The 25,186-nt window shown below is 40.2% G+C and overlaps 1 protein-coding gene across 1 annotated transcript; it reads left to right on the forward strand.

Annotated features, from left to right (window-relative positions):
* On the forward strand, window positions 11,618-24,274 carry LOC8056444 (myosin-6). Its single transcript, XM_021459061.1, has 39 exons — window positions 11,618-11,946; window positions 12,541-12,669; window positions 12,797-12,940; window positions 13,064-13,209; window positions 13,371-13,527; window positions 13,623-13,681; window positions 13,771-13,930; window positions 14,133-14,282; window positions 14,372-14,508; window positions 14,592-14,738; window positions 14,854-14,955; window positions 15,635-15,692; window positions 15,793-15,894; window positions 16,300-16,337; window positions 16,446-16,572; window positions 16,655-16,825; window positions 16,914-17,045; window positions 17,128-17,237; window positions 17,322-17,382; window positions 18,253-18,430; window positions 18,538-18,743; window positions 19,310-19,429; window positions 19,546-19,644; window positions 19,914-20,126; window positions 20,255-20,394; window positions 20,528-20,642; window positions 20,735-20,773; window positions 20,864-20,947; window positions 21,162-21,332; window positions 21,752-21,907; window positions 21,985-22,170; window positions 22,294-22,428; window positions 22,510-22,580; window positions 22,660-22,759; window positions 22,834-22,890; window positions 23,119-23,175; window positions 23,307-23,387; window positions 23,604-23,686; window positions 23,771-24,274. Exons 1-39 carry the CDS (start codon window positions 11,944-11,946, stop codon window positions 23,883-23,885), a joined length of 4,539 nt encoding a protein of 1,512 aa, XP_021314736.1. The 5' UTR covers window positions 11,618-11,943; the 3' UTR covers window positions 23,886-24,274.

Raw genomic sequence — 25,186 nt, forward strand, 5'->3', positions numbered from 1 at the left:
TATAAATATATTTACAATATTTAAAAAGTAACCCTTTGACATTATTTGAAATTTTTCTCCATTTTGTGTTTTTATTTTTTTCTTATGCTTTTTACTCTAGATTTTTTTATTATTTTTATCTATGTCATCTATTTATGTATTTTTATGTATATTGTAATATCAGTTTCATAAACCTAAAACCAAAATACTATTCTTCTAAATCGATAACATTTTTTTACAAAGACAAAACATTGTCTGTTGAACCTAGAATATTGTTTCTACTTAATAAAAGAAAATATTTTATATTTATAAGATAAATATTCATTAATAAAATTTTATCTAAATATATCCATGTGTGATCTTATTTTGAAGGATTTGTTATAAGAAATTTAATGGTGCAATCAAAATTTAATTTATATCCATGTGTTATAAGAAATTTTATGACTTTTTCTAATTCGCTAAAAAATTTTTGCATAAATAGGTGAGTGGGGCCTAGGTTGATGGGATAGCGTGTCATCGCGCAGTAAAAAAAGACCACCAATGGGATGAAAGTTGTGGATGGGTCCTTGTCGACGAAAGCTGGTCGGCAGTCTACCTTGGGGTATACCCACGGTAGTAGTTTATCGGTAGATGGTGCGCAAACTACGAACTCGATGGTGACGCAAGACTCGGACAAGCTTTTTATCCAGGTTCGGCCGCCGAGTTGGCGTAATACCTACGTCCTGCGTCTGGTTGTATTGATTTGTGTTGAGAGAATCGTATGTCCTAGGGGGGTCCCTTGCCTCTCCTTATATAGTCTGAAGGGCAGGGTTACAGATCTGGAAACTAATCCTAGTCGGTTACAATTGTCATAGATAGTTCGATATCAATTCCTATTCTAACCGACTAGAATCCTGCTTGATCTCCACATCTTGCTTCCTTGCGCGAAACTCCAGGCTGTCGGATCAAGCCTTGAACTCGTCTCGTAATGGGCCAAGCCTCCTGGCCCAAGTCTAGCTGTAAGGGTATAGGGGTCTATCCCCCCACAGCTAGTCCCCGAGCACCATGTATTGTGATGTAACACGCCGTCTTGAGCTTCTTCGATCAGTGAGGCTTGACGTCTTCAATAAGCAGGAAAGTCGTCCAAACAGTTGCAACAGTATTTTGACCAACTCAAAAAACAGTTGATCAACATTGACATCGAAGAAGCAGGTTGTTTGAAGAATGCATGGTGCTCTAAATTAAAAAAGATTTCTTTCTTGGTGAAGTGTGCCCACTTTACTTTTCTGAAAAGCATGGACCTAAAAAAAGCAAGCATATTCACCGCAAGGTGAAGTGTGCCCACTTAGTCCCCGAGCCTGGTAGTAGGTGACGTAGGCACGTGGTGCCAGGGTCAAAAGAAAAGTTCTCAAAGAAATTCTGAAACTGAGATGCATCGCCAGATGCATCGTACCGATGTAGTCCCCGAGCTTGCTGGAAGGCGAAGTATGAGCCTTGTAGCAAGGTCTAAAAAGTTGAATTTACCAGTCTGACTGCAATTGAATAGACTAATCGACCAGTCCCCGAGCATATAACGCTCGGTGGTCGGTACAGTCGCCGAATTCTCAAATTGGTGGGCTGGTCGACCAGTCCCCGAGCGTATAGTGCTCGGTGGTCGGTACAGTTCTAAAACTCTCAAATTGGTGAGCTGGTCGAACAGTCCCCGAGCGTATAGTGCTCGGTGGTCGGCACAGTCCCCGAGCACGGCGTAGGGACCGGTGGACAAGTCCCCGAGCGTGGTTGGGAACGTAAACGTGCTCGGTGGTCGGCACAGTCTTCGAGCACAGCATAGAGAGTAGTCGACAAGTCCCCGAGCGTGGTTGGGAACGTAAACGTGCTCGGTGGTCGGAGCAGTCCCCGGGCACAGCGTAGGGAATAGTCGACGAGTCTCCAAACGTAGCTTGTCGACTGGGCCAAACTCCTGAAAAATAAATATAAAGAATTGGTAGTACATGGTGTATAAATAACCTTTAGATAAAAAATCAGTACTAAGATAAGTTTTAGATTTTTTGTTATAAAATTAGCACGAGTAGTTAATTCATCCTAGAGCTTGTACCAGCTCTGGTCTAGCCAACAATCAGCATGAGGTGCGGAACCTAGGCACGCGTAGGATTGTCAGCCACGTCAGAGAGCTACTGCCGACCACCCGGAACGCAGAGGGCGGATCTCGTGCACGTGTAGGGAGGAGTCGGAGACAGTACCGGCTCTGGAAAGCTCGTGTAGGAGAAAAAACTAGTCGGCTAAAAAAGTTGTTTTGAAGAATAATAATATTAAAAATATTATGCCAAAAATAAATAAAATATTAGAATTGTACTTATCTTTGGACGAAAGTCTGGTCGGGAGAGTTGCTTGACTTGTTGTCGTGATGGTGGTCGCGGCTGTCGTAGCGCCGTTCTTCGCGACGATTATTATTGCGACTCGTGGTCAGAGCAAGTAGGCCAAACAACTTGGTCGATAGCCTGAGCAGGTCGGTGTCGTCGATCTGCCTCCCTTTGTAGCAAAGAAGCGGGTGACGCGTTGTCGGCGTGGTCGGAGACGTTGCTGGAGTAGTTGGAGTCGTAGCCAGCGTGGTTGAAGCCGCCGCCGACGTCGATGAAGAAGTGGTTGGTGCAGATCGAATCTACACCTCCTCCGTGGTCGTGGCGGTGAAGCTGTTGAAGCTGACGGTGAACGTGAAGTAGCCCGCCATGGCCACGAAGTCGGGGATGATGACCATCTCGTTCGTCGGGAGAGCTGTACGCATACCCCCTACCTGGCGCGCCACTGTCGACGAAAGCTGGTCGGCAGTCTACCTTGGGGTATACCCACGGTAGTAGTTTATCGGTAGACGGTGCGCAAACTACGAACTCGATGGTGACGCAAGACTCGGACAAGCTTTTTATCCAGGTTCGGCCGCCGAGTTGGCGTAATACCTACGTCCTGCGTCTGGTTGTATTGATTTGTGTTGAGAGAATCGTATGTCCTAGGGGGGTCCCTTGCCTCTCCTTATATAGTCTGAAGGGCAGGGTTACAGATCTGGAAACTAATCCTAGTCGGTTACAATTGTCATAGATAGTTCGATATCAATTCCTATTCTAACCGACTAGAATCCTGCTTGATCTCCACATCTTGCTTCCTTGCGCGAAACTCCAGGCTGTCGGATCAAGCCTTGAACTCGTCTCGTAATGGGCCAAGCCTGCTGGCCCAAGTCTAGCCGTAAGGGTATAGGGGTCTACCCCCCACAGTCCTCTCCATTATTTTTAGTTGTAGAGATAAATATTAATTAATAAAATTTTATCTAAATATATCCATGTGTGATCTTGTTTTGAAGGATTTGTTATGAGAAATTTAATGGTGCAATCGGAATTTAATTTATATCTTCGGTTTAAAAGTTATGACTTTTTTAAATTCGCCAAAACAATTTTGCATGCATGAGTGAGTGGGGCCTAGGTTGATGGGATAGTCTATCATGGCTAAAAGGAATGAGAGTTGTGGTTTCACCATGTGTGTGGTAGATATGTCCTTTTCATAATTTTTAGTTGTAGTGATTGGAAAACGATGGCGGATCCTGAGCCCTTTTTTGTTAACCCAGTTTGTAGGCGCTCTTGTGCTAAAATGTTAGAGAGGAAGAAGTGAGGAGAAGATAAAAAGAGACAGAGAGGCGGGAGAGGAGGAAAAAAGAAGCAACTAGACTTGATGGTAGGTCTGCCCCTGTATATATGGGAATAAAAGTCCCTATATAGATAAATAATCTTCCAAAGATATTGGCACGCATGTGAGAGCTAGTCATAGAACGAACCATTTCAAACTTATCGTATTTGAAGTTCTTCAATCTATTACGTTCATACTATTCGGTGGGTCTTGATTCCTATACTATTCTACATGTGACCATCGACCAAGAAAAGAAAAAATAGCAAGAGGTAGATAACGTTGTGCAAGGTCCCTCTATTTTTTACATATTGCACTATCTTTGTTCTAAATTAAATATTATATATCCTTGACCATTATTTTTTAAAATTTATATTTGTTAACAACATAAGATTTATGGTTTTAAGTTTATTGTCAAAAATATATTCTTATTATATATATAATTTACAACTTGGGAAACTATATGATTTTTTAAAATTGGTTTGCTATAATTGAAATTGTTTGACGACTTAGGATAAACATAAAACATAATAGGACATGTAAAAAAAAGGAAGTAGTTACTGCACTGGATCTACACTGACATTAACTTTTTTTATAAAGGTTGTACGGCGCACTTGCATTGTGCCGGACCCCGGAGACTGATGATCATTAACGGCGACACATGCAAATCAAGGGAAACCAATGCAAGCCTACACAATTGCATGCAGAGCCTCGTCATCATTTAGTACAATTATATTAATCATTTCCAATCGTGATGCCTTCGGACAAAAGGCAAGCCGCATGGCGGTTTGATGCCATGCTTCTTGGCTTGGTGCGTTCGTGTGCCAACTCTGTTTATCTTTGGATCCTTCGGCAGGCAGATCCTGTAGAGGGAGAAGGGAAGGGAGGGACTAAGCCATTCATGGGAGGCTTTGACCCTTCTCTTCTCCCAATGCTCATCCTGCCTTCGTCTCTTTTGTATGTAAAAAGAAGAAAAAAGAAGAAGAGGGAGATATATTTTTCCGTTCTCTTCTGCACCAGTAGTACTCCAGCCGTAAAGACAAATACAGTTCTGGCTACTGAAAAGTCAAATTTTTATTTAATTAAACACTAATACTGAATAAGTTTTATTAATTTGATTATATTAGGTTTTTCTAAAATACTTACTCAGAGTTGTAAATATTAATAATATTTCCTATAAATTCAACTATTTTTTTTAAAAAAAAAAATTGGCTCGACCTAAATCCATATATCCTTGACGGTACGATCTTTCCCAGTAGTGCCGTATATGTCCATATACAAGGACTAAAGTCTATACACTAGTGGTTCTGCACTCACTTTTGAGCTCGCTTTTCATCACTTGAATTTACTTGCAATTGTGGCGTCTTCAGCCATAGCTTATCGGTTCAGAAAGTATCCTATCTTTAACGCCATGTATCCAACTTGAGATGCAAAACTCCTCACTTTTGCTTTCCTTGAAAGAGCACACAGCGCCAGGCAGTGAACAAAATTTCTGTTGAGTGGTACGAATCCAAGTCTTTTGGGGTTGCACTGCACGTCTTGGCTATGCATTTTTATACCACTTTTATTTACGGTGCCCAGAGATAGAATATATGCCAGTTGATGAGCGGCAGCAACGCCTACTACCACTATTCTTGCATTATGTGATGGTACTAATGGACAATGGTATTCTCAGATGATACTTGTATCTAGAGTGCCTTCGACTGACTGTGTCTTTTTTTTTTTTACATTTTCTGTGATGTTTCCCTTGTTATTAGTGAGTTTATATTATTGGCTGTTTCCTGAAAATCAACATTTGTCATCCGGCCGGCCAGTCTCTTGAAGGTGCTCACTACACTAAGCAAGTGTGTGTGCTGACGTTTGGAAGAGGAAAGATACCGACTCTGGGACCTGGGTCACACTAGTGGGACACAAGGCAAAGGCCTTGTTTAGATTCGAAAAGTTTTTGAATTTTGACACTGTAGCACTTTCATTTTTATTTGATAAACATTGTCCAATCATGGAGTAACTAGACTTAAAAGATTTGTCTCGCGATTTACAGACAAACTGTGCAATTAGTTTTTGTTTTTATCTATATTTAATGCTCCATGCATGTGCCGCAAGATTCGATGTGACGAAGAATCTTGAAAAAAGTTTTTTATTTTTGGGGTGAACTAAACAAGGCCAATGTTAAACAATTGCATGAGAAGATCCGGTGGTCAATATTTTTTTTGTGGTCGATGCTTCTTAAGCGATAAGTTGAGAACAAATACAGAGTAGGTAGTTAGAATAGATATGTTAGCCCATATAACCGAAGTTTTTTTAAAGAAAAACTAGCTTAGCTGCTCTTGTGTTGAGTTATTAAGAAAAAAACTACCTCACTAGAAAATGATGTGACTAATTCTATACTTCAATATTTATGGCATTGTACTCCCTCCATCTGGAATATACAAGATACCCAAGTAATTTTAGAAACAAATAAGGAGTATGACAAAATACTAACTTATTCCCTCACTAATTAGTTAGTTTGGTTGTTAAATTTCTTAATCTCCTAGAGTATAACATGTAGTTTAAATAGACATGAATGCATGCTATAGATTTCGGTTGATAACTATAAACAGTAGGAGTCTTTATGCGCAAGATGTTATTTAAAAGATATACATGGATGGGATTCGAGAGAAAGGTATGCATGAATGGGGTTGAGCAATCCAAATATCTTATAATTTGAGACAAATCTTGAGCCTTCGGTACCCTTGGATGTTAGGATGAATTTGTATATTATGAAAATGTATTGCTTAACAAATACAATGATACTTATTTGGTACAAAATATTGATATTGTTGTTTTGTATAGAGTTGACACTTGCATCCTTTGGTAAGTACTACTCCCTCTATCATGGAACAAAATTATGTCTTCTAAATTTTGTACTAAAATATAATGCATTGTATATGGGAGGTATATATGCTTAGATTTGATAGAGTTTGTTAAAAAGAAATCAAATCTAAGAAGAAACTTTTTAATTGGAATTAATTTATGGATACACATGGGTCATTTAAGTATTATAGGATATAAAGTGATTTAAACTGAGACATATTTAATGGGAACTTTTACATGGACGAATGAATGAATGGCCGTACTGTTGGCCATAACTTGGATTGACATTAGTGGCAGTTTGGTCCTTAGATCTCGTCACAGCACTCTGAGCTGGTGCTTAAACAAAGAGGAGAGGAGTTGAAGTGATGGATGCCTACCACACAAATTAAGCGTGTGGCAGGTATGACACCACTCTTCTTGATGAGCATGCAATTAAAAGGAGGAGGTTTTCATGCATCATCTCGTCGTGGAAATATATGTTCTCCGCGAATGCCGGCCGGCGCACCCATGCACATTTTGTTAGGCGTGAAATCATGTAGGAGTATAGACAGAGTAGCTGAAATCGTGAGCTCAAGGAAGTGGCTGCCTCGATTTCTTTTCTTTTTTTTTTGTTTTGAAGCTAGGAACCTCCTCATTCCCATTGATAACAACGGGAGTACAACATTGAAAGGCTTGTTTGGAACTCAGGAATTTTACTGAATAGTGAAGAAATTTTACAAGAATCAGTTTGATTTTACAGGAAAAACAAAGGAATAGGAATTTTTTCCCACACTCTAAACAGGGCCATATTACAGGAAGAAGATAAGAGAGTGGCTGCCTCGATGGTGCTCCTTTGATCAATATATACTCCCTCCGCATAGAATTTAGATACTCCCTCCATTCAAAATTGTAAGTCATTCCAAGAATCTTGGAGAGTCAAAGCATTTTCACGTTTGACCAAAATTATAGAGAAAAATACTAAAATTTGTAACGTAAAATGAGTATACTATGAAAATATAATTAAGAAAGAATCTAATGATACTTAGTTAGTACCATAATAATAATTATTTTATAATATAAATTTGGTCAAACTTAGAAAAGTTTGACTCTCCAAGATTCTTGGAATGACTTACAATTTGGGATGGAGGGAGTATCGTTTTAGAAAAAGGTTTGGGTGAAACATTGGAATATAAATCATCAATAACTTTTAAATGGTTGAGTCTGCAAATGTGAAAATTATACGAATAGATTTGTCTTGAAAAATACTTTTATAAAAGTATACATATATTTTGTTTATAAATATTTTTTATAAAAATGAAAGATCAAAATTGTGTTTTGGAAACTATGTCACTATACTGAACGACATCTCAATCCTATATACGGAGGGAGTATACGTTGGTCATGTCATGAAGTTCATTCCCCTCTTCCAACACAGTTGAACCGTTTCTCATGCCAGTGAGTACAGCTCCACTGTTGAGTGTTGACAGACTATCTATCGTCTCCCATTTCTAAGGCCCTGTTTAGTTCCCCACCTAAAAATTTTTCATCCATCCCATCGAATCTTTGGACACATGCATAGAACATGAAATGTAGATAAAAAAATAAACTAATTACACAGTTAAGTTGAGAATCGCGAGACGAATCTTTTAAGCCTAGTTACTCCATGGTTAGCCTTAAGTGCTACAGTAACCTACATATGCTAATGACAGATTAATTATGCTTAATAAATTTGTCTTGCAGTTTCCTGACGAGTTATGTAATTTATTTTTTTATTGGTTTCTAAAAAACCCTCCCGACATCCTTCCGACACATTCGATGTGACACCCAAAAAATTTTCATCCCCAATCTAAACAGACCCTAAAATAAAAAGAATGCAGTAGGTAGCCGAAATCATACCCAAACAACTCCCATATGGAAGTACGTACGACTGAATAGTTAGCCGAGTCACGCGCTGAGTTAGTTATAGCTGGAATATATAGCGGTTAGAACGTTAGTTAAGTTAATGCCCCGAGTCACAGCAGCTATCTAGCTAGGGGCGATGGATGATATACTTGTGGACTAAGCAAGGAGTAGCGTGTACAACTAATAATATATGATGATGATGATCAAGGCCCACCGACCACATGTCAATTCCAGTAGTAGTACATACTAGGTAAGGTAGAGTATATACTCGATCGATCGGTGAATTGAAATGGCCGTTTCCGTTTCCATTATTTCCAATGTCACGGTCACGGTCACGGGGGCCCCTCCGTTGGTTTGTTCGTTTGGAGCCAACAAAAGATGGTGAGATCGATCGACGTGGGAGCCACACCCCACCCACGCCTTCAGTTCGGGAGCACCGTTGCGTTGCGTCGCGTCGCCGACCGCTTCTGCTGCCTGCCACCGACCACACCAGACCAGGCGTCCTCTTCCCCACTGGAATCCCGGAAATACCCTCGCTGCAGCGGTCGCACCCTACCCTCCAGCAGTCCAGCTCCAAGAATGAGCTGTGAAACCGTGTTGTGTGTGTGGCTGGCGATCGATCCATCATTTCCCCTTCCCCGGACCCCGGTGGCGAGGCGATCGACGCCCCGGAATCACGAGCGCGGCGACGGCATCACCAACGGCCCACCTCCAGTTTTTTAAGCACCACCGCCTCACCGACACCGCGGGGCCCACAGCAGCGAGGTCAGCCAAAACCCACCTCCGGGGCGCCCGGCCTGTTTTTTCCGTTTGCGGCAGGACCAATGAGCCGGCACCACGTAGGACGCTCAAATGCTTATCACCGCACCGGGGACAGGGAGGGTCATCATGTCATGTCGGATCCGGGGCTTTGCCGGGTCCGGTCCGGTGAACCATGTACCCTTCCTTCTTTCTCGTCCTTCTGCTTCTGCTGCTTCTTCTAGTTCTAGCACACCACACAAACAAACACACATCATACCACGTGCGCACGTGCTGCCGGTATCGCCGCGCTATCTATCTCCTGCACCTCTAATTTTTCCAAATCTCAACAACAGCAACTAGGGCCAATCTAATCCATCTTCGATCTAATTTCCGTCTCCAGTCAAATATGGACTTGGTTGTATACGACTATAGTCTTTACAAATTATATTAATATCATAGTACGAGGAACATTGGGTGGGATATGGAGTCGAGAAGCAAAGATAGAAGAAGAGGTTCTTATACAGATGACTTCGCTATTAATGCTGCTCTATATAAAGTTATATTAATAATATATTTTCGATAGTGTGAACATATGGGTAGGTCTAAGTGGCCTAGTTCGACGCGAGTAGCAAGAGTTGAATGCTACAAAGGAGAAATCGCCACTGAACAACAACACAGAGGGAGGCGCTGAGTGTGAGCTGAGATGGCCTAACTTCCCTAGTTGTTGCTCTTAGGGACTTTGTGATCGTCAATTAACCTAATGCGGGAATTCTCATAAAGAAGCAAACTGGTAAGCATATATCCTTAAATTATGGAATCGATGATCCAAAAGTTTTGTGCTATTGTTTATAGAAGAAAAAACATTTTCCTCCATTATAATAAAGAACGCGATAATATAAAGTTATCTAATAATTAGTGCAAATGGTACGAATATTTTTTGACCGTATTCGAGACTGAATCCGTTTAGAGGAATTCAAATTTATCTATACCTGAGTTCAGATATTGAAAATCTGATACCACATCCATATCCGGATACTCAAATTTATGATCTCAATATCCATAACTATCCTATTTGACATAGTTGGTATTGTCTGTATTCGAATCCAAATCAAATAGAAATATGAAAACAAATGTAATATTGATGATGTCCGTCCGATCCAATCCATTTACATCCCTACTAATAATATCACCATACTAGGTATGAGATAATGTGATAGAGTAAGATAAAAATAATTAAATGTCATGTAAAACAACAATATATTATACTAGAAAAGCAATGCTACTTTTCACATGGATGTACGTTACAACTATGTTAATCATCTCACACAACTATCTTAAAAACTTAGCTTGTTTATAACACTTCATGTGTCGTTCCTTAATCGCCATCCTAGCATTCCATTTAGCATGGGTTTCTAACTTAGCCGCCATTGGATCCTCCACCTTTTTTACCTTTTGTCTTAATTGATAGTCCTATACCTTAAGTCTTTTCTTAAAACAGTAGCACGCAACCCTTTAAGATTTTGACAATTCTTATACTAACTTTGTTAGGACACTCGAGCCTAAAAGATAAACCATCATTAAGGGAATGTTTGTTGTAGCTCTCACAAGCTCTACTTAGAGTCGGTGCTGCTAGAAATTGTGGCTATGACATTTTCTTTTTTTACATAGCTTATTCCGCACTACAATAATCAATACTGCCAAAATGGTTATTGGGAGGAGGAGCCAAACCCCTCAATAGTTATACCAAACAGGGCCTTGTCATCAAATGCCTATATTTACTCAAACACAGGCGACTGCATTTTTGTTCATCTGTCAGTCAACGCGCCTGCCCCTGCGCCCCGCCGAAAAGGAAGGAGACGACGACGAGAACGGAGATAGAGACCTCGCCGATGTTAGGGTTTCGAGGGCCCGCACGACCGCAACCCATTCTTCTTTAACTTCGTGGAGCTTAGAAGAGGGTTCGAGAGGAGACAGGCTAGCCAAGTGGTGGTGATGGCTAGAGGGCGGTTTAGGGTTCTGACAGCGACAGAGGCAACCGGTCCTCGTTGGGATGGGGGCGTGCATGGGCGAAGCCTGCCATGGAAAGAAGAGGAGATAAGGCAAGAAGGCGGTCACCAGCTAGGGTTTCTCTAGAGCTCTGTAACTAGCGTGCCATTGCGGAGCGGTGGGCAACGGCTACCCCCACGATGGCAAGGACAAAGAGGAGGATGCAACCGCGAGTGGGCAAGGGTGGGCGCGTGAGGAGAAAGAACATACCGCTGCCAGCAAGACAAGTGGAGTTGGGACGCGAGGTTGGAGACGACTAACCACCAGTCACCTACGCTGGAGACACATTCTAGAAAAAATAACATTATCTTATTTTTCATCTAGAAAGGAGTCCCATCTCCATGCATCTCTAATCTCTCCGGTCAAAAAAAACCCATTTGGAGGCTGGAGAAGAAAACCCAAACCCGCAAAGAAACCAGAATGGAGAAAAGGTTAAACCCAAAAGACCCGGGCGAAACGGCGCAGTAGCGAGGAAGTAAACGAAGAGCGGAGGAAGCAAAAGGAGACACAGACGAGGAAAAAAAAAGCGTCTCCTTCTACTCCAGCTGCGTTCCCTTCCCTTTCCTACTACCTCCGCTCCGCCAGAGAGGAAGGAAACCAAACCATCGTGGAACAAACACACGGGCGCGCCCCCCTCCTCGTCGCCGCCGGACGCCGTCCGCCGACCCGAATTCGTCGCGCCGCCACCTCGGAGGAGGGAAGCCTCTCCGGCGCAGCAGCCGTCGCCGTCGCCGCCTCCTTCCCCTGCCGGACCGCCGTGGAGCCGAGATCCGCCCGGGCTTGGGCTGTTCTGCTGTGATGGTAAGGACGCCCGCCCTTCGCTCGCTCGGATTCCCTGCCTTTTCGCTTTGCTCCGGGCCGCCGCGCCTCGGAATCTCTGCCCCTCCCGGCTTGCCGCGGATTTGCTCGCCGCGTGCTGGTGCTCGGTTCAGGCGCTGGTTCGCGCGTGAGATCCGGAGCAGCTTGCGGCGTCCGTGCACGTGCACGCACACATTGTCTCACCGTGTGTGTTTACCCTAAACCGGCAGCCCGCTGACGGCGGTTTATCCTTTTACAATAAAAAATCTGGAGTGCTAATGGAGACCCATTCCCCGCTCCAAGCGTTCTCATGGAGATCTGGACAGCGTTGAGAAATGAGGGCGCCATTTCCGGCGAACTCTAGTGCCACGGGCGTTGACTGGTGCTTTGCTACACGTTCCTGATCGGCGTTCCCAGGACACTGCTATACTTCACACCACCGAATGGGCGGTGGACTCAACCTAGTGCCTATGGTTGCCATATTTAGCCGCTACGGGGGCATCCAGATGCATCAGCCCTCAGCATTTTATGTTTTGTCTTTCTTCCCATAGAGTACACGTGCGGCTATCCTTTAATGTCAATCTGTGTTTCCTGCAGGCGGCGCAAGCTTCCATTGCGGTGGGATCCCAAGTTTGGGTCGAGGACCGCGATGTCGCTTGGATTGATGGGGAGGTTGTAAAAGCCAATGGGGACACGGTTACAGTCAAGTGTTCCAATGAAAAGACGGTATGTTGCTTTTTGGCAAGTTTCGGGTTAGTGCTAGGCTTGTAAAAGGCAACCTTCTATAATAGGCAAGACACTTAAGTTACAAATGACATGCACACTGAGTTGAGACCCCTGGCCCTTTGTTCAGGTTACGGCAAAAGCATCTAATGTCCACGCTAAGGATCCCGAGGAAGCGCCATGTGGAGTCGATGACATGACGAAGCTTGCCTATCTGCATGAACCTGGGGTTCTTCAGAATTTGAAATCTAGATATGATATGAATGAAATTTATGTAAGTTATTAGAATAACCGTATAGCCTAACTATATGTTTCCATATATTTTCCACAGCTACTTGTTAACTGAGCTGGCCACGCGTTTTTCTGATACGTTCTAACTTATTCATTATTAAACCAGACATATACTGGGAATATCTTGATTGCTGTAAATCCTTTCCGAAGACTGCCCCATCTGTACGACACTCAGATGATGCAGCAATATAAAGGGGCAGAATTTGGTGAATTAAGCCCTCATCCTTTTGCTGTTGCAGATGTTGCATATAGGTAGGTTCGTTGTGGTATATGTTGATAGTTTCTGCATGGTATATACTTCTATATAGATCAACAATATACTCTCCATAAAAGAAATTCAGTGTCATTATCTCCATTTTTGCCTTTTGAGTTCGACTGAGAGGAGAATATCTTTAATTACTTTACTGTTGCAGATTGATGCGCAATGAAGGAATTAGTCAGTCGATCCTTGTTAGTGGAGAAAGTGGTGCTGGTAAAACGGAAAGCACCAAGATGATCATGCGCTATCTTGCTTACATGGGTGGGAAGGCGGCTTCCGAAGGGCGAACTGTGGAGAAGCAAGTCCTTCAGGTGATAATTTCGTAGACGCCTAGTTCTGAAAAAGTATCCCCATGACCATTATGTTCTTGTTTGACTGAATAACACATATTATATTCCTATCACAGTCCAATCCTGTTCTTGAAGCATTTGGAAATGCAAAGACTGTCAGGAACAATAATTCAAGGTAAGAGGCATTTCTCTACACAACCATCTTTGTTATTATTGTAGGCAGTGTTTTTTGCCACTTAACCAGCACTGTTGATGCTATTACAGTCGTTTCGGTAAATTTGTTGAGATCCAGTTTGATCAGAAAGGGAAAATATCAGGAGCTGCCGTAAGAACCTATCTTCTTGAGAGATCCCGTGTCTGTCAAATATCTGACCCAGAGAGAAACTACCATTGTTTCTACATGATATGTGCTGCCCCTCCTGAGGTACTGTCCCTTCCCTGCCCATGCGCTTTTCCAATCAGACTTATTTACATTAACTGTACACCCTGTAATCATATTCTGCTTCATGCCTTACCTGTAGTGTAACAATAATATACCAGACCTGTTTTTTCCATTTAAAATTTAAATATCATATTTCCCATTAGCAAGAAGATTGTGGTTAAATGTTACAGTTTTCATCTATCAGGAGCGTGAGAGATACAAACTCGGAGATCCCAGCACATTTCACTACCTTAATCAGTCCAACTGCATTAAGCTTGAAGGCCTAGATGAATCTAAAGAGTACCTTGAAACTAGGAAGGCTATGGACATTATCGGAATCAGTTCTGAAGAACAGGTACACATTTGATTAATGACTGGTGGTACTTTTTTCCTTTAAAAATCAGCTGGAGCTTGCCCTTGACCACATGGTTGTGTTTCATCTAGGAAGCGATCTTTCGGGTTGTTGCTGCTATTCTCCACTTGGGGAATGTCGAGTTTGCAGAAGGGGATGATGGTGATTCATCAAAACCTAAAGATGAAAAATCTCTTTTTCATTTGAGGACAGCTGCTGAGCTATTCATGTATGTTCTTTTCTAGTTCTAAGATTTTAGAAACTCCTACATGGTTATGCTGGTTGACAAGAGCTCCAAATTTGGTACTGTAGGTGCGATGAGAAAGCTTTAAAAGATTCGTTGTGTCAGCGCATTATTGTGACTCGCGATGAGAATATAGTGAAAACTTTGGATCCTGAAGCTGCCAAGGGAAGTAGAGATGCACTTGCTAAGACTGTGTACTCACGGTTGTTTGATTGGTGAGTCTTTCAACATTTTGCACTGCCTGTCTGCTGTTCTTGTTCAAAAGGAGCTTCATGGCTATTTTCATATGTTTCCACTGACACTGTTATGGCAAATGACCTTTGATCTTAGGCTTGTGAATAAAATCAACAACTCTATTGGCCAAGACCCCAACTCGAAATGCTTAATTGGAGTGCTGGATATCTATGGGTTTGAAAGCTTCAAGACAAACAGGTGCTTAATTGGTACGCTTTGGTGATTGGTTGCATGCTGAGTGTTTTACTGGCAATAGGCTGGCCAGCTAGTTGGGAAATGCTGAAGCTGGGCGCAATTTATCTTTGATGAAGTCTATAGTCTTCTTTGACAGCAGGCTTAAATACGTATATCTCATGTTCTGAAGAAGTAACTTAATGTGCTTACGGAACTATGGAAGTTCCCACAATAGCTCCTAGCGTCTTTACATTCTTCCTGGACCTTTTCTTTAACATTATAAGCTGCTAGCTTTTTTTAAATGTGAAATCTTGGATAGAATGAAAGTCTTTCAGAAGTGACACATGTGGAATGCTGGGTATTCCCCCTTTTTAGTGATGATTGGTGTGAACTTACTGTTTGTATGTCCATGGATTTGCTGTGACAACTTTGGTTTGTTATTAGTTGAACAGTCAGTATAAACAGTTCTGCTGGTACATGTATGTCTGTTCTGGAGACTTGACTACAATGTCTAAGGTTTCTTTCCCTAAGTTTCAATCTGATCAGCAAATTGACTAAGGCCTTTACATTTTACTCATAATATATAAAAATATTTAGTACCCCACCCTAACGCATACACAACAAACACATTTATCCCTTTTTCTTATTACTTCTTTACTTAAGGATTATTTGCAGTGCTCATAATCTCACATGCATTTTACAGTTTTGAGCAGTTTTGTATCAACCTGACAAATGAAAAGCTCCAGCAACACTTCAATCAGGTAAGTTTGTGGAGCCGTCTTAGCTGGTGCAATTACTCATTGTTTCATTTCTTTGTGGTTTCTGAAGTAGATTTTAACTTTGTATTTCTGCTTCCTGCAGCATGTGTTTAAGATGGAACAGGAAGAGTACACCAAAGAAGAAATTAATTGGAGTTACATTGAGTTCATTGATAACCAGGACGTTCTTGATCTCATTGAGAAGGTAGTTCTCTTTGATTTCTATGGTGTTTTGAATAGTTGTTTGATATTTATTTTATACTTTTAAATTTTTTATGAAATCAAAATAGCATTAATTTGGTGAACTAGTGACACTCAGTTCACATCCTGCATCACATTGTTAAAAATATTGCATGTTCTCTGCGGATGGTTTCATCCAACTGCATCATCAAATGCTCAGATGAGAGTGTATATGCTATAGAAGACAAACCAGTAAATGACTGTATGCTAGCAAGCAAACATTACCGATGCTGCTTTGATCCTTAAGTTCCAATTCAAGATAGACATCTATGCTAATTAATGTGATGCACAGTGTACTTAAACTTATTGGTCATGTTGTTTTGCTGTTTTTTTTTTTGTTTCACCTAAGTACTTGATTCTTCCTTTGCAGAAACCTGGTGGAATTATTTCCCTTCTAGATGAAGCTTGGTATGGACGTTGATGATATTCCCTTTATTAGTTGCCTTTTTGCAACTGTTTAGGACTTTAATCTATCTAATAAATTTTAACCTGTCTGCATTTGCAATTGTGTTACAGTATGTTGCCAAGATCGACACATGAGACATTTGCTCAGAAATTGTATCAAACTTTCAAAAATCACAAGCGCTTTGCTAAGCCAAAATTATCTCGGTCAGACTTTACCATATGCCATTATGCAGGAGATGTAAGTATGGTTTGCTTTTGCATTTTTTTTGTTCACAGCATTCACAGTACCAACCCTGATGTTAAAGCACGGTTTTGTGTAGGTCACCTATCAAACGGAATTATTTCTGGACAAGAACAAAGATTATGTTGTTGCTGAGCATCAGGCTCTGTTGAGTGCTTCAAAATGTGCATTCGTTTCAGGCCTTTTCCCTCTTCTGTCTGAGGATTCCTCAAAATCTTCAAAGTTTTCATCCATTGGTTCTAGGTTCAAGGTGAATAAATGGCTTCCTCTTAGTGCTTCAATGTGATGTCAGTTGAGATCAAGTCTTAATATTTTTCTTGCTCATGACATAAACGCAGCAACAATTGCAATCTCTGTTGGAAACTCTGAGTTCAACTGAGCCACACTACATCCGTTGTGTAAAACCCAATAATTTATTGAAGCCTGCAATTTTTGAGAACCAGAACGTTCTTCAGCAACTCAGATGCGGAGTAAGATTTTCTATTATTTTTTTTCTTTTGGCTTGCAGCTTAGTATTTACATTATTGGGGTACTATTATTGGCTTGCCTCAGGGAGTAATGGAGGCGATTAGGATTAGCTGTGCCGGATATCCGACCAGAAGAACATTCTACGAGTTCATAGACCGTTTTGGTATTCTTGCGCCTGATGTTTTGAGTGGAAGGTGAATCACAAGTGCATATTTTACTTTGTCCTTAATTTTATCTGTAGGCCTAAATGTTAATCTGGTTTGTTGCGACTGTTGTAGTTCTGATGAGGTCAGTGCTGTAAGGAGGTTGTTAGACAAGGTAGATCTTCAAGGTTATCAGGTAATGGATGTTATTAAAAAATCTAAATTCTACATCTGTAAATCATATGGGCTTCAGCATTGTTGATATGTGGCTTTTGATACTTGATGACTTTTGATACTTGATGATTAGACTTAGTCTCATCAATGATTAGAAAGGTAATTTGATTTTTTTTTGTGTGTAGTGTGTCTGAACTTCAAAAGTATTCCCTCCGTCCCATATAGTGTCATTCTCACTTCCTGATAAGTCAAACATTTTCAACTTTGACCAAATATATATAATAAAATATTAATATTTATGGTGCATAATTAGTATCATTAGATGAATCGTTGAATATATTTACATAATACAGTTATTTGGAGATAAAAATGTTGCTAATATTTTCTATAAACCCAGTCACTCTTGTCAGACAGAGGGAGTACTTATTTGTAGAACTAGAAGTAAAATATTTTTTGTTAACTCTTTTTTAGTTTGCCTGAACTTCAGAAGTACTTAATTTAGGACTAGAGGTAAACCATTTGTGCCCTTGTATACTGTAGTGAATACTACCTTGCATGATTCTAAAGTATATGCACCAAAGATTCCAAAGGGACTCTTAGATAGTCAGACATTTGTCATTTTCTTTAGAATATCAATCCTATACATTTATTTGTGGACCTGCCATTGAATATTGAAGATATTTAAAATACAATTACCCATGACTATGAGCCTTTTGATCCATGTAAGTTGGGGTTGGCTAGTGATGGAACTCATCGAGAGCCACAAAGTTTAATATAAAACATGTGTTTTGGCACCTAGTATTTTGTTATCTTTTCAGGCATACAGTGGAGAACTCTTTGATGTGTGTACTAACTACTAAGCTGTATGTCTTTTGCAAATATGATAATCTAGATTGGCAAGACAAAAGTATTCCTTCGTGCTGGTCAGATGGCTGAACTTGATGCTCGTAGAAATGAAGTGTTAGGGCGTTCAGCTAGCATGATTCAGAGGAAAGTACGTTCATTCTTGGCACAGAAGAGTTTCATTGCATTGCGACGAGCAGCTTTACAAATCCAGACAGTTTGTCGCGGTGAGCTTATTTTGTTCTCCTATTTGTTATATTAACCAGTCGATTTATCCCAATCTATTTTTTCCCCATGAAGCTCCTGTGATGTGGTTTTGCTTAATTCTTTATAGGTGAGCTTGCAAGAAGAGTTTATCACAACCTCCGCAGAGAAGCTGCTTCACTCAAGATCCAGACTTTGTACCGTATGTATACTGCCAGAAAAGCATACAACGAGCTTTCTGCTTCAGCAGTTACCATTCAATCAGGATTGCGCGGTATGTGCGCGCGTAAAGAGCTCCACTTCAGAAGACAAACAAGAGCTGCAATCATCATCCAGGTAATATGAGAAAGAAACCAATCGTGCTCATGTCAGGTGACAAGCGATGGACTACTACAAGGAAATAACAGTTATGACAAATTTATACCGGTATATTTAGGATATAATGGCCACTCTGAAACATACAATGTTAACTTGTTGAATATCCAAGACAGCAGTTCTAAGTTCTTACTTGATTTGTGGCTCGATTTTTTCCTGTGTAGGAAGCCAGAGAAGCCATTAAAATTTGTTAAAGTTGGTTTTCTTAATATTGTCTTCTCTACAATCAGACATAAAATGAAATTTGTTTATGAGAAAATTGCATCTATGGCTTTGTTTGTAATGAAGACATCAATTTGAATTGACACACATGTTTCCATTCTCCTTGTTTTAATGTGTACCTACCATGATATCGACTGGCTGCACACCTACCCTTTCTATATAATTAGATTGTGCCACAATATGTCTTTAAAACATGATACATATCTTGATGAAGTAACATGTACAGTATAGGTGATGATCCTTGTTATCTCCCAGTTAAGGCCAAATGTTCCTGACCTTTGTGTATATTCATATTTCTATTCCAGAGTCGCTGCCGTCAATTCTTGGCAAGATTGCATTATTCAAGAACAAAGAAAGCTGCAATTACTACACAGTGTGCCTGGAGAGGGAAGGTTGCTAGAAAGGAGCTCCGTAAGCTCAAATTGGTAAGTTCAAGCACACTGGGTGGCAGACAATTTTGTTCTACCAATGCTATTTCTGTAGCATATACATATTTCTCATCTCAACTCACCGTTTTCTTGCTCATATTACTGTTTATCAGGCTGCCCGGGAAACTGGTGCATTGCAAGCTGCCAAAAATAAACTTGAAAAGCAAGTTGAGGAGCTTACATGGCGGCTACAGTTGGAGAAGCGCATGCGAGTGAGTTTTATATAGTAAAATTTGTAGTTCTCACCACGTACATGCAATCCAAAGCATTTTTGTCACTGAGATCGCACCTTCTGGTCTTACATGAAGGCTGCTGGTCATATCATTTTCTACAATTGTTGCATAATTTCTGAGATAATAACCAAACTTATTTGGATATTTAGAGGGTTGTTTTATTCTCTTAATACCAGTAAAATGTGTAGATTTGTAAATTTACTTTTATAGGATACATGATATATGTGGTGCATTCTTGTTTGCTGTAGGCTGATCTCGAGGAAGCTAAATCACAAGAAAATGCAAAGTTGCAAGCTGCATTGCAGGAGGTGCAACAACAGTACAAAGAAACAAAAGAAATACTAGTACAGGAGAGGGAAGCAGCCAAAAAGGCTGCAGAGATAGCTCCAGTCATTAAAGAGGTCCCTGTTATAGATACAGACCTAATGAATAAGCTTAGAGATGAAAATGACAAACTGAAGGTGAGACCCAAACATAAGAATTATTTGAATGTTTTTATGTTTTCCAGGAGACACCATTTCCTTTTACTTTTCAGTTCTGTTAGTTTTTGTCCATGCTTATGTTTGTCGCTTTTTCTGCCATGCTACAGACTTTGGTTAGTTCTCTTGAAAAGAAGATCGATGATACTGAGAAGAAATATCAAGAAACAAGCAAAATCAGTGAGGATAGGCTCAAACAGGCAATGGATGCTGAGACTAAAATCGTTGACTTGAACATGGCAATGCTAAGGTTTTCTATTTTCCTAGTCACTGCATGATAAGATTTGACATTTTCTGCTTTTAACTATGTTATAGGTTACACTTTGTTTACTTAAATTCTTTAGCGGAAAACTGGACATGTTTCTTTTATTATTCTGCTTCAGGCTTCAAGAGAAAATATCCACCATGGAATCTGAGGAGAAAGTCCAAAGACAAGCGCTGCTAGGCACGCCAGTCAAGAGCATGTCTGAACATTTGTCAATTCCAATTGCTCCAAAGGTACATGTAATGGATTGATGGAAAATGATGGTTCGTACTATTGAAATTCTTTTTTTTCTTTACTCAATTCTTCCGTTTTCTTTTTTACTCAGAATTTGGAGAATGGCTATCACGAGGTTGAAGAGCATAAGGTTTGAAGTTTTTCCATCTTAATATCTACCTTTTGTCTCTTGAAATTTCATTTATGATCATAATCATTGTTCTCAATTACAACTTTTCAGGAACCCCAAAGTGCACCTCCTGCTATTAAGGAATATGTGAATGGTGATCCTAAGATGAGAAAATCTTGTGTTGACAGGCAACTTGTATGTCACCAAAATTTTATGTTTAATGCCTTGTTTGGATGTTGTCGGATTCACCTCAATCCACATGTGTTGGAGTGGATTGGGGTGGAATTTAGTTCAAGTTCCACTCCAACCCACCCCAACACGTGTGGATTGATACGAATCCAACTACATCCAAACAAGGCCTAAATTGCTTGTGTAAACATGGTTATCTGAAGGTTATCTTATTTTGTAGGAAAACGTGGATGCACTCATTGACTGTGTAGGGAAAAACCTTGGATATTGTGCAGGGAAGCCAGTTGCTGCTATTACCATATACAAATGTCTTCTTCATTGGAAATCATTCGAGGCAGAGAAGACTAGCGTTTTTGACCGTCTCATTCAGTTAATAGGATCTGCAATCGAGGTAATCTGGCACTGGAGATTTTAGTCATGGTGCTGAAACATGAAAGTACCATAATTGACCATTAAGAAAATAAACAAGCCATCCCTTTGCCCTTTCCGCCTTTGTTGATAAAGATAAGATTTACTCTCTGCATGGAACAATGCAGATGTGTGAAAAATGGGCATATTATGTGAAGTCTTAATGTAGAGATCTAAATCTAAATCACCTGTGTTGTTTCTCCAACCTAACACATTCATGTTACTGAAGAGATAAGCCATGACACACTTCACTGTTGTTAATCATGTTTGTTTTTAAAGGAGGCAGCTGCTATGTTCTTTTATGATTTTGGAAGCCAGTTACAGTGCTTTTGAGTTTTACAAGTGGCAAGTTTGTTATTTTGTTCTTTCTGCCAGACTCACTTTGTCCAGTGTTTGATGCAGAACGAGGATGACAATGACAACCTTGCTTACTGGCTCTCCAATACATCCAGCTTACTGTTCCTACTGCAGAGAAGTCTCAAGGCTGCTGGTGCTCCTGGTAGCGTTTCACGAAAGAAACCTCCTCAGCCAACATCATTATTTGGCAGAATGGCCCAAGTACGCTACTGACCTCTGCCGTTTGAAAACTGAATTAATGAGTTGGGGAATATGGCGTAATAAATTCATTTGTCTAGGGCTTGCGTTCTGCATCTTTTGCCAACATGCATGTCGAAGCAACAGATGTTGTGCGCCAAGTTGAGGCCAAATATCCTGCCTTGCTTTTCAAGCAGCAGCTAACTGCTTATGTGGAGAAGATATATGGAATCGTCCGAGACAATATTAAAAAGGAATTGTCATCTTTGATTTCGCTATGTATCCAGGTAATGTATCCTCTCTGTAGTTTGTTTACTGGCTGTTGACAAATTCATATTTAACATTTGGTTCTAAACATGTGACCCAAAACGACTTATAGTTTATCATCCTTGATTTCTTTTAATCACAAGGCCCCAAGAACAATGAAAGCTAGCATGCTGCGAGTTTCTGGGCGATTATCCGGTCAATCTCAGAGTCAGAGCAACCACTGGCAGAAAATTATTGAAAGCTTGGATAAGCTCTTGAAGATACTGCAAGATAACCATGTATGTGTCTCATTGTTTCCGTATCATTCTCTTGTGCTGATCTGTTGGATGTGTGTTTACTGTTGCTTTGTATATCCTCAGGTGCCCCCGGTTTTAGCTCAGAAAATCTTTACCCAGATATTTTCGTACATCAATGTACAGCTATTCAACAGGTGCGCTTATCTTTCAGTTTCTTGACTTCTATGTTTGTGGAAACTAGCGTGGCCAATGGTGTGCGGTTTTGCTCTGCAGTCTATTGCTTCGTCGTGAGTGCTGCTCCTTCAGCAATGGAGAGTATGTCAAGGCTGGTCTAGCTGAGTTGGAGTTGTGGTGTGCAAAGGCAACAACTGAGGTGATCTGCTTTCTGTGTACATGGCTTGCTTTATTTTATTTTATTGATTAATCACTGAAGTTTTGTGGTTACAGTATGCAGCATCTTCATGGGATGAGCTCAAGCATATTAGACAGGCTGTTGGATTTTTGGTATGACCAGTTCTACCAAATTATGCATTCTAATATATTCGCGCTGAGATTCTGGATAGAATTCCGGGATCAGTCGTGTTCTTATATTTGGATGTACTAAAGTTTCATATTTATAGTTTGGGCAGGAGACAAACACAGCAATTTCTGTAGTTTGATCTTTAATTTAAACTGTTGTTCCCTGTTTAAGAGGCAAACTCGTGTATTAATACATTTCTAATATCGTTTCAGGTTATATTCCAGAAGTTCAGAATATCTTATGACGAGATAGTCAATGATCTATGTCCGGTAAATTCTTAGTTCTTCAAGCATACATTTAAATGTTCAATCTCTCATATTGTTCTCTCTCTACTTTCTTTCACTTGCCAAGTATAGAGGCATCTTGTTTCTAACACGTGTCCTATTATCTATGCTTGTAGATCTTGAGTGTTCAACAACTGTACAGAATATGTACACAATACTGGGATGACAAGTATAATACCCAAAGTGTTTCATCAGATGTGAGTTCCTTTTCTGAAGAGCTTCACTATTATATCTGCAATCTTATTTGTTGTCGAAGTTCTGTTTGTTGGGTTGAAAAGTATAGAACTTAAAATTCCCTACTTGTATGGAATTGATATATGCTGGAACTCACTGCTCGACAGTCAACAGTAGATGTGATTTCTTTCTTTTTTTTCGTTAACAAATAAAAGTAACTGGACCATCTAATGTTTCAGGTTCTTAGTAACATGCGGGTGCTAATGACAGAGGATTCTAACAGTGCTGAAAGCGGTTCATTCTTGTTAGATGATAATTCAAGGTAACATTAAGTACCATCTCATTAAACTGTGGGATTATTATATTGCATTGATGATTATTTATGACAATCTCGGTCTTCATGCAGCATCCCGTTCTCGGTGGATGATATCACCAACTCAATGCAGGAGAAGGACTTTACGGATATCAAACCGGCTGATGAGCTACTCGAGAACCCTGCCTTCCAGTTTTTACAGGATTAGGGCTTGTGAAGTCTCGAGCATCATGCTGCTAGATATCTTGTCAGATCATTTCTTCATTTGTTGTATATTTTTTTGATCCTTTCTACCCATATGTGCTAGTTATATTTTCTTTTCAGCTAGCTTTGTAAAATCCATATAGGTATTTGTTAGGGTTGGGATGGGATTCCCCCCTTACAGATAGAAAAGGCCGTATCTTTTAAAGCGGGGCAAATGATTCTTTGTAGGGCAACATGAAATCAATGTTTTTACCCAAGGGTGGTAAGGGAGGGGTAGAGGCAATGTAGTAGGCTCTCCCCAATTATAGATTGTGTAAATTATATACTGTAAATCGACAGTGCAATGAAAAAAGAAAGGAAAGCTATATAGCAAATGCAGTTATGTTGATGACATCTACTTGTCTTAGTGTCTGAACAGTCTGTGTGAGGCATCATTTAATCATGTGTGGTTTTTTTGTTCATGCCGCGTGCGTGCTGGACGGCGCTGTTTGGTTTATTGCCGGCTAGAGGAAGAAGCAATCCAGGCCCTCGATTTTGAGTGCCCGGTAGTTTTAGATTTGGGCCGCTCTCATCAAAAACTTTTCAAGATTTCCTATCACAATAAATCTTACGGCATATGTATAGATTATTAAATATAGATGAAAACAAAAACTAATTGTATAGTTTATCTATAAGCATATCTATAGATTATTAAATATAGATGAAAATAAAAACTAATTGCATAGTTTATCTGTAAATCGTGAAACGAATTTTGAAGCCTAATTATTTTATGATTGGACAATATTTGTTAAATAAAACAAAAATACTACAATAACAAAATCAAAAAAATTTTAAGCCTTGTTGCCGGTAGGCATTTGCCTGTCATGTCAGGATAGTAAATGCGTAGTTTCAAAAAAAAAAAAAAAAGGATAGTAAATGCTTCAGAGCATAAGCTGGCATCCTAGGCTATGTACTACTTGGAGTAGCCATTACCGTTTGACACCGCCGAACTACTAAAGTTGTCGTTTGTCTTTAAAATTTACTTTTAAGCTAAATAAGACTCAAATTTGTCTCTGAACTTCTAAAATGGTCGTTTCATTCCTCAAACCTGAGCAAAAAGTACAAAGTTTAAAGGCTAAATGGTCATCCTCTACTTCTAGGTACGGAATTGCGTGCCTGGCTTCTTCATCAGTGTTGCCTATGCTTTATAGTGATTAATGAGTTGCTTTACATTCTAGAACAAAGAAAAAAAACATGTGACCTAGTTCGTTTGAGTTTATCAACCGAATCTGTCAGCCATTCAGTAACCATGGCTTATCAGCCAAA

This window comes from Sorghum bicolor, chromosome 4 (assembly GCF_000003195.3).
Source record: "Sorghum bicolor cultivar BTx623 chromosome 4, Sorghum_bicolor_NCBIv3, whole genome shotgun sequence".
Classification (NCBI taxonomy): Eukaryota; Viridiplantae; Streptophyta; class Magnoliopsida; order Poales; family Poaceae; genus Sorghum; species Sorghum bicolor.